The sequence below is a fragment of the Caretta caretta genome, chromosome 12 (assembly GCF_965140235.1).
Source record: "Caretta caretta isolate rCarCar2 chromosome 12, rCarCar1.hap1, whole genome shotgun sequence".
NCBI lineage: Eukaryota > Metazoa > Chordata > Testudines > Cheloniidae > Caretta > Caretta caretta.
Genome location: NC_134217.1, coordinates 5,849,961 through 5,867,572, shown reverse-complemented (window position 1 = coordinate 5,867,572; position 17,612 = coordinate 5,849,961). Strand labels below are relative to the sequence as shown.

The window sequence follows — 17,612 nt, the reverse complement described above, 5'->3', positions numbered from 1 at the left end:
TTAGGCTGAACTCAGTGGAAGTGACAGGCATCAGGAGCAGAGCGCGGGGTGGGGAACACAGGGAGGAGGGGGGCAGGCACAGCCAGGCAGCTCCCCGTTAGCAGCTGAATGCCTTTTGCTCCCTCTCCTGCTGCCTCCTGGCTCTGCGCACCAGGGCTAGTGCGTGTGCCCAGCCTGCGTGCCGGGACCAGCGGGGTGAGCTGGCAGGTGCCAAGCAGAGCAGGCAGGAGCCAGGCAGGAGGGGATCTCCCGGCCCATCTCTCTAAGGCATGTTTTGTCTAAGCGGGAGAAGGAGCTGCCCCACACAGAGAATTGCTATGGGCCCTGCGATGCCCCCGAGGGGGCAGGGCTGTCTGCCCCATATCCCAGCACCCCCCTGCTCCAGTCCTGCTGCCCCAGAGGATTGGAGTCCTGGAGTGCTACCTCCAGCCTCCTCCACCCCAGGCCTTGTACCGCCCCACGACCTGCCTCCAATGCCAGCCCCCTGCAGCCGGGCAGGAGCACCACAGCTAGCCCTGCTCTCCGGCACAGAACCGGTCTGAGGTCTGAGGACAGCCGGGCCCTGCCATGCTGACCTGCACAAGGACGGTGAAGAAGACCACTACGATGGTCGTTGCCACGAAGTAGTCCTTGGCTCGGACCTTTGCTCCGTCCAGCAGGATGACCAGGGCAAAGGCGACGGCCCCCCGCAGGCCCCCGTATGACATCACCACCTGGTCGATGCGGTCCAGCGGGGTGAGGCGGAAGCAGTTGAGCACCCAGGTCTGGAGGATGACACCTGGGGGAGAGATGCAGATGAGGGGTGGCCGCAGGAGAAGTGGCCTGGCCTGGGTGCGTGCTCTGCAGGATGCAGCCAAGGGCAGGGCTCTTACAAACCCTCTGCAAGCTCCCCCAAGTCCCACCCGGCAGATTGCCCCACGAGCCAGGAGGGGGCTCTGCACATCCCAGGGAGCTGACAGCCCCCAGCGAGGGGCTGAGAGCTGCAGACAGCACAGGACAGGAGAGCGACTGACCCACGGCCCGGAAGAGCAGGATGAAGAGCAGGGTGCCCAGCACCAGCGCCGTGTCCCACGCCCACTTGGAGGTGTCCACGGCGGAGATGCCCAGGAACATGAAGATGACGGTCTCGGAGCTGCTGGCCAGCGTTTTCATGGTGTACTTGACAGTGGTGCGAGACTTCCGGGAGATGTTGGCTTCCACATATTTCTTACAGCAGATCCCACAGAAGGTGACCCTGGAGGGCGGCAAGAGCTCGGGATAGACACAGACAGGGCCACCCCGCTCCCTTTGCACTGGCAGGCGAGTGCCAGGGGCCCTGTACGCTCACCACAGTGGGACCCACCTCTCCTGGGTCCCCCACCCGCTGCTCTCACTCAGCTGACTAGAGGGGCCGAGTCTGCATGTGCAGCACGGGGACCAGCCTTTCCCCACTGGGCGGCCCCAGCCATCACTCAGGCGGTGCTCCTGCCCCACGTGGCGGCCCACAGAGCCCTGTGCCATGCGACAGTCACACCCGTCTCATGTCCAGCTCCAAGGTGCTGCCGTCTGGCATCGTGTGGCTGCCTCCGTGCCCTGGCAGACACAGGCCCGGCCATGGGATCTAGAGACAGGGCATACGGCACCTGCAGTGTGTCACTGACAGCGTCAGCGACTCGCCAGGCGCCCAGTGCAGAGCTCAGAGGCCCACGCCCACAGAGTAGGACAGCAAGAGCCCACCAGCACGCCTGGGTTCGCAAAGTGCCCGTAGTTCTCCACATACCGTGCGCCAGGCGTGCCAGCTACCACAGCAGCTCTGCTCTCTGGGCTCTGAGAATGGACAGAGTCAGCCTCACCCGACACCACCCTCTGCCTCCCCCAGCTGCTGGAGCTCCAGTCTCAGGCCCTAAAGCCAGGCTGGGCAGAACTGGCTTCTTCCTAAAGCCCCCCTGTTTCCCCAGGAGCACTGCCTGCCTTCCCCTGCCCTGCCATGGGGAGAGCCCCTCCTAGCCCCGGAAAGGCCAGCACTCCTGCTTAGAGCAGCACATCAGTGGCAGCCACAAACGGCTCTTCCTCCTTCAGCCGCAGCTTTCTCCAGGCTCTGCTGGGCTGAGGCTGCTATACCCGCCACGGCCCTTACGTGGTTCTTCCTATGCATGGCCCTGGAGTTACTGCTCGCGGCCAGCGACTGAACAAAGTGAGAGGGAAGCATCCAGTTCAGTCCCCTGGGGCACTTGGCTCCGGGATGTTACCTGACATGGGCTGGGGCAACAGGCCATGGCAGAAGGGGGCAAGAGACCACCGTACACGGACCCCTTGCGGACGGCAGCACCCCTGGGCAGTGCCTCCGACAGGCAAGTCTCTGGGTCCAGGGCAGTTCCGTTTGGTCTGAGCTGGTCAATCCGGGCGCAGAACAACGTCTCCGAGCGAGCCCTGACGCCAGTTATCTCCACGCTGCAACTGTTACCGCCTTGGGCTGCTCGTCGAAACACCGCCGGAGGGTCGATCCGCCCAGGGACGGAGCTCTCCTGGGGCAGCACTCCGGGCAATTTACCAGTAGACAGGAACCGTGTCAGCACCTCTAAGCAGCTCCGGGCTGGCCCCCGCTGTCTGCCCTTGCCCTGACGTCCCTCCCCCGCAGCCTCTCCTCTTTCCCGCTGGGGGGCGCTAAGAGGATCCCAGAGCGGGAGCAGGGAGCCTGCCACTACGGGGGGCGAAGCTCTGTCCCAATGCTGCCATTTCTGCTCCTTCGGCCAAGTTCCCAGGACAGAGAGTCCCTGGGAAAGGCCCTTTCCCGAGTGATAGGAATCTAGTGGCGGAACATATAAAATCAAACCAGTCTGGCCTCAGAACCCCACCCAGTGACCAGGAGATCACAGTAATAATGTATGCGATCCAATGCCCGGCTCCAGGCCACCAGCTTTGCAGCCCCTGGGTAACAGCAGCCCCTGGGGCACCGGGTTCTGGTTCCACCCCCAACTCAGTTCCTAGGAAAGGGCCTGACTTCCCAGCTCACCCCAACGACTCGCCTGGGGTCGGGGTATCTCAGACGGAGCATGTGGGGAGAGAGGTGGAGACACTGAATGCAAAGGGAGCCTGGGAGTCCCAGCATCTCCTCCGGGTTCAGGGTGTTGCTGTCTCAGGCAAGGCCGACAGCAAGGACTGAACTCCAGCCACCTATGGGGTGGGGGGGGTCCATGCAGAGCAGTTGTTGCTGCCCCTTTCCGTACATGCTGGGGTGTGGGGAGAGGCGCCATCTGGAATTCAACCAGGGTGAATATTTCCTAGCCACTGACTGGTCCATTTACAATCTCAGGGGCCTCACTGGTGGGAGCCGGGAGGTTTTGTGGTGATGGGATGGGGCTGAAGTTTCTTCTCTCCCACTGGTTAGTGTGTCAGAACTATAGCGAGCTGAGCTCAAGGTTTTCAGGGCCATGGCTATAGGCAGGGTCTCCCCCCGGGAGAGCTCAGGTAGCAGAGCAGCCAGGGCCTGGAGAGTCAGCGCTAGAGAGGAAAGCTAGAGAGTGGTAGAGATCAGCTCCTGGAATGAGCGAAGAACCTTGGTGGGGTGCAAGCCCTGGAGATCCCCTTACAAGCAATTAACCCGTCTATTGGGTGACGGGATCAGAGCCTGGCTGAGCGGGTCGCACAGGATGGAATTAACCCTTGGTGCTACAGAGAGCCGGGCACACTCCAACAATCAACAGAGATGCAGGATATTCATAGCACTCGTACAGACATCTGCCCTGCTCTTCACAGGAGACCTGAGACTGAGAGCTCAGAGGCTGCAGGTCATGGCGGGGGAGGAAAGATCATTGGGGTCTGGGCTGCGGGTGGGGATCGAGGAGCAGTGTGAACAAGAGGGCAGGGGGCCGCGGGTGGGGATCAAGGAGCAGTGTGACCGGGAGGGCGGGGGGCCGCGGGTGGGGATCGAGGAGCAGCGTGACCGGGAGGGCGGGGGGCCGCGGGTGGGGATCGAGGAGCAGCGTGACCGGGAGGGCGGGGGGCCGCGGGTGGGGATCGAGGAGCAGCGTGACCGGGAGGGCGGGGGGCCGCGGGTGGGGATCGAGGAGCAGCGTGACCGGGAGGGCGGGGGGCCGCGGGTGGGGATCGAGGAGCAGCGTGACCGGGAGGGCGGGGGGCCGCGGGTGGGGATCGAGGAGCAGCGTGACCGGGAGGGTGGGGGGCCGTGGGTGGGGATCGAGGAGCAGCGTGACCGGGAGGGTGGGGGCTGCGGGGAACCTGCTCCCACAAGGATGCCCCACGCCAATCGCACAGGGCTCAGCATCCCTCCCGCACCGGCTGGGGGGGGGGGGCGGCCCTCACCCAGGGAAGAGCCCTGCGGGGGCTGGATGTGCGAAGTGCGGGGTACTCACGCGAGGATGGAGGAGAGCGAGACCATCTCGGCGGCGAGGTACGCCATGTACGCCAGCAGGAAGACGAAGAGCGGCTCGATGATGCGCACGCGCTTGGTGAACCTGGTGATCAGGGCCAGCAGGAAGGCGAAGAGCAGCCCCACGGCGGCACCCCCGAGGCTCACCACGAAGAAGGAAGCTGGGGGGCACAAGAGCAGATCCCCACGGAGCGAGTCGTGCCGGCTGCAGCCTGGGCTCTAGGCGGCAGTGTGCTTGGCAGCCGTGAGCCCTGCAGAAGGCAGCTTGTATCTACCACCAGAGGCAGCCTCTCTCCCGCTGCTGGGGACCTGCCGGCTGGGCCTGCCTCTGGAGAGACCTCTCCCGGGGACGGCTGCGCCCCAAAAGCGGCGAACCCGGCTCACCCCGCAGCTGGGTCGCGCGGCACGGGGGACTGCTCTTTCTTCCCCACTGACAAATAAACGCCCTTCGGAGGAAATCCCGTCCCAGCGGCGCAGAGCCCGTTAAAAATGCAGTGACAGAGGCGGAGCGAGGGCGGGGCCTGGGGAGAGGGGGCGGGGCAGGAAGAGGTGGAGCGAGGGCGGGGCCTTGGGAGAGGGGCGGGGCAGGAAGAGGGGGAGCGAGGGCGGGGCCTTGGGAGAGGGGCGGGGCAGGAAGAGGGGGAGTGAGGGCGGGGCCTTGGGAGAGGGGCGGGGCAGGAAGAGGTGGAGCGAGGGCGGGGCCTTGGGAGAGGGGCGGGGCAGGAAGAGGGGGAGCGAGGGCGGGGGTTTGGGGGAAGGGGGTGGAGCAGAGGCAGCAAAAGGCAGAGCGAGGGCGGAGCCTTGGGAGAGGGGGCGGGACAGGAATAGGTGGAGCGAGGGTGGGGCCTTGGGGGAGGAGCAGGGGCAGGAAGAGGCAGAGCAGGGGCAGGGCCTTGGGAGAGGAGACGGGGCAGGAAGAGGCAGGGCAGGGGCAGGAAGAGGCGGAGCGAGGGCAGGAGCCTCGGGAGAGGGGGCGGGGCAGAGGCAGGAAAAGGCAGAGCGAGGGAGGGGGCCTTGGGAGAGAAGCAAGGGCAGGAAGAGGCGGGGCAGGGGCAGGGCCTTGGGGGAGGGGAGGAGCAGGGGCAGAAAGAGGCAGAGCGAGGGAGGGGGCCTTGGGAGAGGAGCAGTGGCAGAAAGAGGCGGGGCAGGGGCAGGGCCTTGGGGGAGGGGAGGAGCGGGGCAGGAAGAGGCAGAGCGAGGGAGGGGGCCTTGGGAGAGGAGCAGGGGCAGGAAGAGGCGGGGCAGGGGCAAGGCCTTGGGGGAGGGGAGGAGCAGGGGCAGGAAGAGGCAGAGCAAGGGTGGAGCCTGGGGGGAGGAGCAGGGGCAGGGCCTTGGGGGAGGGGGCGGAGCAGGGGCAGGAAGAGGCGGAGTGAGGGCGGGGCCTCGGGAGAGGGGGCGGGGCAGAGGCAGGAAGAGGCGGAGCAAGGGAGGAGCCTTGGGGGAGGAGAAGAGGCGGAGCAGGGGCAGGGCCTCAGGAGAGGGGGCGGGGCAGAGACAGGAAGAGGCGGAGCGAGGGCGGAGTCTGGGGGGAGCAGGGGAGGGAAGAGGCAGAGTAGGGGCAGGGTCTTGGGGGAGAGGGTGGAGCAGGGGCAGGAAGAGGCGGAGCGAGGGCGGGGGCCTCGGGGTGGGCTGGGGATGGAGCACCCCCAGGAAAAACTAAAAAAGTCAGCACCTGTGCCTCCAACTCTCTCCCACTCGGAGCCGTGCGTGCCCCGCGGCGTGACGGCCCTGCACAGTTATGGAAAGCCGGCGCACGCAGCGTCGTGAAATGGGGAGCAGGGAGCAGCCCTCTCTCAGGCCAGAGACCGAGGCGTGGGCCTCCTCAAGGGACACAGTCCTGAGGCGCGGCAGCGTCTGCTGAGGAGGCCTCCAGCCGAGACAAAGGAGCCCCTCTGGGAACGTCCCGGCACTGCCGGGCGTGGCAGAGTGAGAGATATTGGACAGTCCACTGGGAGTGAGGCGTTCACCTCCTGATTCAAAACGGGGCGGGGGGGGCTGCAGCCCCTCCCCAGGATCAAAGGCAGCCACCAGGCCCCGGGGAACAAAAAGCAAAACCTTCTCCTGTGTTTTTCCTGGGGGCCACCCACTGCAGCCTCCATCCCCACTCCATCCCCTAGTGGCCAAATCTCCTGCTTGCCCCCCGGGCAGCTACACAGACAGCACACAGGGGCAAACTGAACATTTAGGGACAGCAAAAATCAATGGAATTGAATCTATAAATAAATTCCCCAAGAATTACAGGATTGGTCAGGGAATCGGTGAGGACCAGGGGGGTCGGTGCTGCATAGGGTCACACACCCAGATATATCCCAAGGTGCTAAGCTATTACTTGTTTAACAGACTGTAAAAGGCAGCTAGAGACTGAACGGGGCGCCTTTTATTAGCCTTTGTAAATATCCAACTCTGATGTTTCACTCCATATTCTTTGTGAAAATATGCTTATGATATGAATATGACATAACTGAGATGTACTTTATGCAAGATGGGTCTTGTAAGATATCATTGGAAAGGTTATGATTTACTGAATGCGATTATCCAATATGCACGCCTGTATCATTTCTGTATCTGAAGTTAGGAATATTGACTACATATCTGTATTTCAACTATGCCACTTTGGATGACGCTCATTGCCAACAATTCAGGTACCACAATGGAAAAGCCAGACAGGGCAGATGGCTCATCAGCGAGGACAATGGACTGTGAAAAGCTCGGCCTTCCTGCCGATGCTCTGTACTGTCACTGACTCATGAATGCTGTGATCCTACAGAGTCAGGTGATCTTGTCACCTGATACTAAACATTACCTGGGACTTCTTGTAACTTTCCACCGGAAGGGGAGGGGGGTCAAGTTTGGGAAACAAAGGATTCCCGCCTTATGTAAATCCTATTTAAGGGTGGGGAGGAAGGCAAAAGGGACTCCTCCTCTGCATGGCCTGTCTGCCCAAGAAGAAAGACGGCTAAAGCTACCTGAAGGGAAGGCAAGGGGTCCAGTCTGAAAAGGAATATAACTGGAACTCTGAACCAAAGAAACTTTGAAACCTGCCTAAAATAACATTTAGGGTGAGAATGTACATTTTGTAACCTGTTCCTTAAGTATATTGAGCTTAGCTTGCGAATTTTGCTTTATTTGGTCAGTAATCTGCTTGGTTCTTTCTGTTATCTCTCATATTCACTTAAAATTCACCTTTTGTAGTTAATAAACTTATTTCTTGTTTATAATGTAACCCAGTTCCTGTAATTTCTAATGGGGGGGGCAAGAAGGCGTGCACAGCTCTCTTCACTTTGCGGAAAAGGGCAAATTTTATGAGCTTGTGCTGTACAAATATTTCTATACAGTGCAAGACAGTAGTATTTGGGGTTTGTCTCCCAAAAGGGGTGGGCACGTGAGTGCTGGGGGAGCCCTCTCACACAGAGCTGACTTCAGTCTGCCTCTGCAGCGGGGTGTGGCCCTACCTGTGTGTCTGCTGCAAGAGGCCGGAGAGCCTAATTTAGCAAAGCAGTGAGAGGGAACCCAGGCTGATTGAGCAGGGGAGGTTCAGTTAAACCCCAGCACATCAGGTGGCATCCCAGAAGGGGAGTCCAACCCGTCACACCAACCAATCAAAACAAGCCTCCACCTATGGCTGGAGACCAGAGGCTAATGTTTGCTGCTGTATGATCTGTGAAACGGGACATGGGCACATGCTACAAGCTGCCCCTCGCAGCCAGTTGCTCAGGGGTGGGTTGGGACTGGCCTCGTAACCTCAGACGTCTCATTTCCTGACCAGAGCCCTTAGCCATGCAAGCCTGGTTAAGATGCGTTGGGCTTGTATAAAATCATAGAATCAAAGAACTGGAAGGGACCTCGAGAGGTCATCTAGTCCAGTCCCCTGCACTCATGGCAGGACTAAGTATTATCTAGACCATCCCTGACAGGTGTTTGTCCAACGTGCTCTTAAAAATCCCCAATGATGGAGATTCCACAACCTCCCGAGGTAATTTATTCCAGTGCTTAACCACCCTGACCGTTAGGAAGTTTCCTGGGCTTTTGGTCCCTATCCCCTGTCTGTCTCTGTCTGGCTGTTGTCACAGACCTCCTCGGGGCGGGGCTGCCCATGGGGCAAGCGGCCTGCACATTGGGGTGCTGTCAGACACAGCCAGCCAGCACTAACATCTGGCCAGGTCTAAGCACAAAGCGAACAGTTAGCAGACTGCACCCTGGCAGTCTCCCATGGAGCTGGCAATGGCACCTGAGATCCGCTTCTACAGCCTCCATTTAGACTCACTCGACTCACCCCGTTTCTGGCTTACGGCCACGAAAGCTGGGAGAGAGCACTTGGGTCACACCTCTCCTGTCTCTGCCAGCCGGCCATGGCTGCTCAGAGTACATGGTCCCGTCCAGTTCGCACATCCCAAGCGATGGGACTTCCAGCCCCTCCCCTGGGAAACCAGTCCACCGCAGTCCCTTCCAATGGCATGGCATCTGCCCAGCTCACCAGCCTGCCCGTCCTGGGGACGTGACGCATGCTGTCAAAGCAGCTGCCCTCCTGTCACTGGCCCAGGGCTGTATGGAGGGCACTTGCCTGCACTTGCCAGCCAGTCCTGTCTCCCCAGCAGGGGAAGCTGGCAGCCATGCCTGCTCTACACACCTTCCAGCAGAGAAAGAGCAGGCCCGGGGACAGCATGGCTGCCATGCCTGCTCTACACACCTTCCAGCAGAGAAAGAGCAGGCCCGGGGACAGCATGGCTAACAGAGAGAGGGGCTGGAGACATACTCACCGACACCCTTCAGGTAGTCTGTGGCCTGGACATGTGCAGGGCCCATCTCCACAAAGGAGTTAAACACTTTGTACAGCACCTGCAAGACAAAGCAACAGGGTTAGCCCAACACCTAGGCCCAATGGACCAATAGCCCCTTCTTGACATTAGCCTGCGCTATCCTGGGCAATGTGAGGATGTGTTTCTCCTTTTGGGAATGGGATACCTGGCCCTGCAGACCCTACCTCTTGGGCGGGTGAGAAGCAGTGAGGCTGCAGACACTATGCTCTCCAAGTGCCGGGCTTCCCGGGTGAAGGGCCAGAGTGGGAGTGTAGGTCTCCTGCCTCCACCCACTCAGGGTCTGCCAGGTCTCCCAGCTAGTCCTGTGCTGGGCTCTCCTGAGCACACACCGTGAAGTACCAGGGGCGGTGCAAACGCCTTTAGCTTGTCTCTTGACCCAGCTATGAAGCCACATTGTTCGGGTGACCGGCTGGCCCTGCTCCTACTGTATCCTATCTCCAGGCACTTTGGAGGCTCCCTTGCTCCATCCCCACGGCAGGGCAGGTCTATCAGGGAGATGGCAAACCCCCGAGCTGGGTGCAGTCCTATGCCCTGGAAGACAGGAAGTCCCACAAAGGAGTGGGCTTGGGACACACAGACGGCAGAGACCACAGAGAGTGGGGGAGCATGTCCTTTTTGGGCCTTGGGGCCAGGGACTTTCTGCACCAACCAGCAGCTCTAGGACTAGAGGAGAAGCTCCCGCTAGCTGCCAGCTGCAGCGCAGATGTCTCAGGCCTGCAGCCAGAGAGAGCAAGACCCACCTCTCCCCCCGCCCCAAGCACCGAGCCCTGGGCGGTGCTCACCACGGTGACGGCGTCGTTCAGCAGGGACTCCCCGAACACGATGATGAAGAGGGTCTCGTTGATGTGGACTTCCTCGAAGACGGCCAGCACGGCCACAGGGTCCACAGCTGAGATGAGGCTGCCGAAGAGCAGGAAGTCCATCAGGCCAGCTTCCACGCCCTTGTCTGCCAGGACAGAAGCACACCGCTCAGCACACCGCGGGAGGGGGCGTGGACTGGGCCTCAGCCTCCTGTATCTCCAGCAGCACCCGCCTCACACCGCCAAGGGGAAGCAGACGAGGCTCCATGCCTTAAGGGCTCAGCCAGACCCACCAGGGAGTGAGAGAGGCAAAGGAGGGAGCCCACGGGGTGCTGCACAGAGCTGGGGCAAGTGCCTGCACTGGGGAGGCTACTACCATGGCACACAGAGCAAGGCCAGCCTGGCAGGCCCTGATAAACAACCAGCCTCGGGTCTGCTCCGTGGTGACCATGGAGTGGGTAGGAGACACCACGTGTCTGTCTCTGCATATCACGGCAGCCAGGGCACAATGCGGGACCCCTGCTGTCGGCAGCAGCTCTGCCAGAGGGCTCAGAAGGGACCCACCCTGTTCCTAGAAAAATTCTCCAGCCTACATTTTGTCTGCTTGGTCTCTGTTCTGAATAAGCAGGACCCAGGCCACTCCAAGAGGAAATCTGCAGATCTTGAGTACGCTCAGTACTAACATAGGGTGAAAAGTGCAGTTAATTGGCAGACTGCCCAAGAGTGCTAAGATGGTGCCCTGGCAAAAGGCCCAGTAGGTGAGTGGATTGGCAGAATCATAACTCTGAAGTCAACAGCAACAGTGAGCCTGTGCAGAATGAAATGGGGGACAGAAAGGTCAAGCAGCCTCAGCCTGAACTGACATGGGTCAGTGTGGGGCTGCTTCTTCCGGTAGCTGAAGATGAGGTGATGTGGGTCAGAACAGTATAAATTTTATTAAGATAATGTTGAAGTAAAAAGAAATCAGTACAGAGTTTAAGCATAGAAGTTTCTGGTTATCAGGGAATAAGGTACATAGAATCATAGAATATCAGGGTTGGAAGGGACCTCAGGAGGTCATCTAGTCCAACCCCCTGCTCAAAGCAGAACCAATTCCCAGTTAAATCATCCCAGCCAGGGCTTTGTCAAGCCTGACCTTAAAAACCTCTAAGGAAGGAGATTCTACCACCTCCCTAGGTAACGCATTCCAGTGTTTCACCACCCTCTTAGTGAAAAAGTTTTTCCTAATATCCAATCTAAACCTCCCCCACTGCAACTTGAGACCATTACTCCTCGTTCTGTCATCTGCTACCATTGAGAACAGTCGAGAGCCATCCTCTTTGGAACCCCCTTTCAGGTAGTTGAAAGCAGCTATCAAATCCCCCCTCATTCTTCTCTTCTGCAGGCTAAACAATCCCAGCTCCCTCAGCCTCTCCTCATAAGTCATGTGTTCCAGTCCCCGAATCATTTTTGTTGCCCTTCGCTGGACTCTCTCCAATTTATCCACATCCTTCTTGAAGTGTGGGGCCCAAAACTGGACACAGTACTCCAGATGAGGCCTCACCAATGTCGAATAGAGGGGAACGATCACGTCCCTTGATCTGCTCGCTATGCCCCTACTTATACATCCCAAAATGCCATTGGCCTTCTTGGCAACAAGGGCACACTGCTGACTCATATCCAGCTTCTCGTCCACTGTCACCCCTAGGTCCTTTTCCGCAGAACTGCTGCCTAGCCATTCGGTCCCTAGTCTGTAGCTGTGCATTGGGTTCTTCCGTCCTAAGTGCAGGACCCTGCACTTATCCTTATTGAACCTCATCAGATTTCTTTTGGCCCAATCCTCCAATTTGTCTAGGTCTTTCTGTATCCTATCCCTCCCCTCCAGCGTATCTACCACTCCTCCCAGTTTAGTATCATCCACAAATTTGCTGAGAGTGCAATCCACACCATCCTCCAGATCATTTATGAAGATATTGAACAAAACCGGCCCCAGGACCGACCCTTGGGGTACTCCACTTGATACCGGCTGCCAACTAGATATGGAGCCATTGATCACTACCCGTTGAGCCCGACAATCTAGCCAGCTTTCTACCCACCTTGTAGTGCATTCATCCAGCCCATACTTCCTTAACTTGCTGACAAGAATACTGTGGGAGACCGTGTCAAAAGCTTTGCTAAAGTCAAGAAACAATACATCCACTGCTTTCCCTTCATCCACAGAACCAGTAATCTCATCATAAAAGGCGATTAGATTAGTCAGGCATGACCTTCCCTTGGTGAATCCATGCTGGCTGTTCCTGATCACTTTCCTCTCATGCAAGTGCTTCAGGATTGATTCTTTGAGGACTTGCTCCATGATTTTTCCAGGGACTGAAGTGAGGCTGACTGGCCTGTAGTTCCCAGGATCCTCCTTCTTCCCTTTTTTAAAGAAGGGAAGATTACAGATAATCCTTACAGATTATCAAGGGGTGCGAAATTCGGTTTAAGAACAGGTGGTGTAAGGAATACATAATCTGCAATCTCCCCGACTGGGGGTAAAAGGTTAACGGGTCAAAGCACAGACATTGAGATATGGGGTGTACGTTGTCCATATAATGGCTATGTTCTGGTGTGGAGTATAATGAGTGGATACGATGATGGGGATGGATCCACCCTCATTTGGTGGGATTTAATGTTCAGTGAGTTTATGGTTCCAGTTCACACGGTCCAATGGAAAAAGTCTCTCAGTCCCTTTCCCACAGTGGATGCACGATGTCGTACCGGCTCACACCTCCTGGTACTGTCGGTGGCTGGTGATGTGTTCGATGTAGATGTCCCTGGACCATCGGATGGTGTCTGAGACCTTGAGGCGCCGCACGAGCCGTGCGTAGTGTCGACTGATCCCACAGGTCCACAGCACTGTGCTGACAGGCAGCCAGTGAGTCAGGAGCCGGGGAGGAGAGCGGTAGGGAGAAGACGGACTGACAGTGGGGAGCCAGCAAGAAGAACTGCTGGAAAGGAGTTAGAAGAGCAGCTGCTGGGAAAGAGAGAGTGGAGAGCGGGCAAAGGAGTCTAAGGAGCCGCTGAAGAAATTTTGTAACAGAGCGAGAGAAGCCGCCGAGACCGTTTGAACCAAGGGGCAACAACTACGAACGGCGAAACGGAGCTGAGGGAGAGTGACTTTGCAACACTAACAGCAGTTACACAGTTGTGAAGAGAGAGTCAGTGAGGAGTCCGGTGGCATACAGACGAACACGGCTACCCCTCTAATACCTGAAGGGCGAGTGACAGCTTAAAATCCTGAGGAGAACCCTGTTGGGAGAAGCTGCTTCAGCAGCAAGAAGCAGCAACTAAAGAAAGATGCCAAAGGATTTATAAAATACGTTAGTTTTGTTATAACTATAGCGTAGGGTAGGATTTTGAATGCATGTGTGGGCACGCACACTAATAAGAATGCATAAGATATTGTTATGAATTTAAATTTACTTATGTAAAATCTAAAATATAATTGAAGAACTGCTGTCAGTGGTTGGTTACAGACTGGCCATTTGTAGAAAAGTGCTTCGCTTTCAATCATTTAAACTGTACGCTGTTGTGGTCTGGATGCTCTTTTAACTTGCAATAAGGGATTTGTGTCTTATTTAGGACTTTATATTGTATTAGGGATTATTAGTTACAAGAATACTCCTGTGTCAATCACTCTGTCAGAAGGTTAGAGCCATGTCCTTCAAGTGTTTCCTTAACAACTCTGGAGACCCAGACCCCAGGAAGAGCAAATTGAGGAGGTTATTTTAGGGGCACCCCAGAGCCTAAATTTCAGGGTAACACCCTGGCAGAGCTGCTTGGAGCTACCCTTGACTGTGGGGCTCCCTCTCTTCCACATCATCACCCCCCCTTGTCTGCCCATCCACACTTGCTGAGATGCTGGAGTCTAGATGGGGTTACTGCTAGCAGTACTGGGACCCCACCAGCTCCCAACAGGAGGGCCAGGGCTGGAGATCATCTCTTCCGTCCCCCCAGCCTGGGGAGGATACCCGAGGAGGGGGTCGTGAGGAGGTTGTGGGCTGAAGAAGAGAGAGAATGTATGTGTGAAAACCTTGCCCTGGGGGCCAGGGAGTGGCACTGACTTGTCCTGAGGGAGCAGCAGCCTCTAAGAGTCACCGAGTAGCCCCTTGGGGAAAGGGGTGAGTAGCAGGGAGTGGGGGAGGACTAGCTCTGGGATGGCGATGGCTCAGCCTGAGCAATGACTGCCAGCCAATGCATCAGCCAGGTGCGGGGCTGTAACAGGCAGAGCACAGACGGTGGCCACCCAGGGGCTCAGAGGCACATGGGGATGAGGGGTCGGATAAGAGGAACTTCTCCACTAAAATGCCTGGGCTCCCCAATGGTAGGTGTGAACCTCATGGAGCCTCCGGCTGCAGGACCATGCCGTACCTCATGGAGCCTCCGGCTGCAGGACCATGCCGGGAGTATGCAGCACCCCTGCCCTTGCCCAGTTTTATTCCTTTCTCATTCCCTGGTTTGTTGTTCAATGAACCCCCAGATCACTTCACAGTGTCAGAGGTGCTGAGCGAGAAGGAGCCTGTGGTCAGTTTGAGGTTCACTCCTGGGCTTGAAATGAAAAGCAGAGGCAAGGGGAGCACACGGAGCAGCAAACAGAGCAAAGGCCTTTGCATGTATTTTGTGAGCACAGTAGAAGCTTGACTAGGTTAAGAAGGGGAAAAAGCCAAACATGGATGACTTGCAAGCTCCACGACTTCCCAGGCAACATTGCAGACAACGGGAAAAAATTCCAACAGAGGTTTGAATTGTATTTAGCAGCAATTGGGGAAGAGGAGAAAAATGATAAAGTGAAATCATCAATCTTTTTGCATGTTGTTGGGGAGGCAGCATTGGATATTTATAACAACTTTACATTTGAGGAAGATGAAAGCATGAAGTAAAATACTCACTATTTGAGGAGCATTTTGTGATATCCTATACTTGGGGGAGCACTCTGCAATTCCCATATTCCTCATTTATATACAATTGTATGCCATGCGAGGTATCAGGGGAAAGTTTATGATCTGCTGAAAGTCATTGTTCTATCTAAATGTGTGTATCATTAGTGCATATAAAGTTATGAGATTGTGTTGTATGGGTGTCACTAAAACATGCTGCAAGTTGGGGAATCGGGCAGATATTAGCTCCCCAGAGATAAGAGCAAGGAAAGTAACCAACACCCGAGCGGGTGTCAAACAACCATCAACAGCCACTGTCCAGCAAGGGAACTACAATGCAAGGACTCACCTGCATGAGGCCATACCAGGGGAATCGCTCAACCTTGCCTGGGGATTCAGCAATACCCCCCAGACATGCCAGGATTTGTGTTCTCCAAGCACATGGACTCAGGGTATAAAACAGAACACAGTGGCCTCACACTTCGCCTTTTCTTCCCCCCCCATGCTGCAAGCAACAAGGACACTGAAAAGACTGAAGACTCCAACAGAGGACACTGGCCCAGGTTTCAGGTATGAAATGCAATATCCAGTGGGGTGAGAAAAACGGCTTAATCTAGATGTTGCCCAGTCTAATAGGTCTGAGAGTTTAGACTGTGTGCTTATATTTTCTTTTCTTTTGGTAACCACACTGACTTTTTGCCTATCACTTATAATCACTTAAAATGTATCTTTTGTAGTCAATAAATCTGTTTTATTGTTTATTTTTACCAGTGAGTAGCCTGAAGTATTTGGTAAATTTGCTCAGGTATATCCACTTTCCACTGATGAAGTGGTGAACCAATTAATAAAACTTGCACTGCTCATCTTGAGCAGTGGAAGACGGTACAATTGGAGGGTGCAAGCTGGGGAGGAATTGGCTGGTGCCTTTCTCTGTGTGATTCATGAGTGGCTCTGGGAGCATTCATGCAATCTAGCTGGGCGTAGGGCTCCACATCCGGTTGTGCTGAGTGATAACAGCGCCTAGAAGGGTTTGCTGCTTGTCACTAGCAACGCATCGTGAGAGACAGCCCAGATTGGAGTGTCAAGGGGGCACAGTGGTTCCATGGTTCCAGGTTGCATCCGGGGATCCCGTCACATATTGCATGCCAAAGAAGAATGAGACCTTTGAGACAAACAAATTTTATACGTGCATGAAAAACTGATGACACTGGAAAGCAATATGTCACAGAATTAAGGAGCATCACTAAAACCTGTGACTTTGGTGAGCTGACAGATTCTCTGGTCAGAGATAGAACCATCTGCGGCATTAGAGACACTGGGTTAAGAGAGAGACTCCTCTGTGAAGATTTAACTTTAGAAAAAGCTCTCCAGATAGGCAGGGCAGCAGAAACTGTGAAAGCACAAGCCAAAGAGCTGAATTCACCAGAAGGGGTTATTGGTGTAGTAAGTACAAAAGAATATAGCCAGAAAAGGTCAAATCAAAGTGTAAGCAGAGTCAGGATGAGCTCTACCCTGACATCTGGTAGCGAGTCATGGTGGGTTGTGGAAAAGACCTTCAGGGGCTGATCTCATTTGCATAGGCACACCCACCCCGCCTAGATGGTCACTTCGGCTGCTGTAGGAGCCCCAGTTTCTCTGTTATTGGGGCAGGAATATACTGTTATTATCCTGATTATGTGAATCAAGGACAGTGGAACTGTACTCGGCCTTTTGTTATGATGGAGGGACTCACCAACAACTAAGCAGCACTCGCTAGGCAAGGGACATGGGTTCCAAAACCCAGTGAATGGAGAGAGGCTGGGGACAGGTATTAATGCGTGGTGGTATGGACCCCCTGGTGAGGGGCCTACATGCCAATTGCACCTTCTCCTCTCTCCACTGTGGAATATCAGAGCTAGTTTTGATTCTAATAGGAGTCTAATTACAGGCTACTAAGCTGAAATCACTTTGGACCAATGGTGCACCAGCACTGAGGCTCCTCTACTACGAGCTGAAATCACTAAAGAGCTAAAATTACTAAGAGCTGAAATCACTGAGTGTTGTGTTAAGTAGTGGGGGGACTTGAAGCTATATTGCGGAGCAGTTCACGGGATGGTTGGTGGAACGGAGTGGCTGCCAGAGCGGAGCGATTTGTGGGATGGCTGGTGGAGCAGAGCAGAGCCCCATGCAGAGGTGGGGCAATTGGCTTCAGACCATGTAAGGTGCCCCTTAACCCCCCCATTTCCACCCAGGTTGGGAGGTAAAACTCTGCAGATAAACTTTTGAACTCTGGGGCTGCACTGACCAGGGACAGAGACTTTTGGGTTGTTGGACTTTTGGGACTTTAGGTGACTTTTGGGTTGCTGGACTCAAGAACCAAAGGCCCAAATTTGCTTGGGGTGGGTTTTTGCTCATGGGTTCTGTTATGAATTCTGTTGGTGGTGTTTCCCCAACATAATGCCACATTGCTTCTCTCTGTTATTAAAAACCTTTTGCTACATTCAGACTCTGTGCTTGCGAGAGGGGAAGTATTGCCTCTTAGAGGCGCCCGCGGGGGTGGTATATGTTTGTCCCAGGTCCCTGGGTGGGGGCTTGAGCCGGTTTTGCATTGTGTTATTGGAATGGAACCCCTAGATACTGAACCCGGCCTTTATTGCTGCCAACTCTGACGGGCAGAAGGGTTACAAAAGCGTTTCACTCGCTATGAAAACCACTGCTGGGGGGAGACTGGGTATAGACAGCTACGTGG

General features: G+C 55.9%; 1 protein-coding gene across 6 annotated transcripts in view; it reads right to left on the bottom strand.

Moving 5' to 3' along the window:
• Nucleotides 1-17,612, bottom strand: part of SLC9A5 (solute carrier family 9 member A5) — a 54,209-nt gene that overhangs the window by 19,209 nt on the left and 17,388 nt on the right. For all 6 annotated transcript variants that reach the window (XR_007352284.2, XM_048816704.2, XM_075118291.1 and 3 more), the window contains exons 3-7: nucleotides 9,969-10,132; nucleotides 9,127-9,205; nucleotides 4,353-4,530; nucleotides 1,014-1,234; nucleotides 576-778 (exon numbers count right to left, since the gene is read on the bottom strand). Coding sequence is in view for 5 of the 6 variants with exons in the window: in XM_048816704.2 (XP_048672661.1) it covers nucleotides 576-778; nucleotides 1,014-1,234; nucleotides 4,353-4,530; nucleotides 9,127-9,205; nucleotides 9,969-10,132 (845 nt within the window). In the remaining variant the exon portion in view is untranslated. The remainder of the gene's footprint in view (nucleotides 1-575; nucleotides 779-1,013; nucleotides 1,235-4,352; nucleotides 4,531-9,126; nucleotides 9,206-9,968; nucleotides 10,133-17,612) is intronic.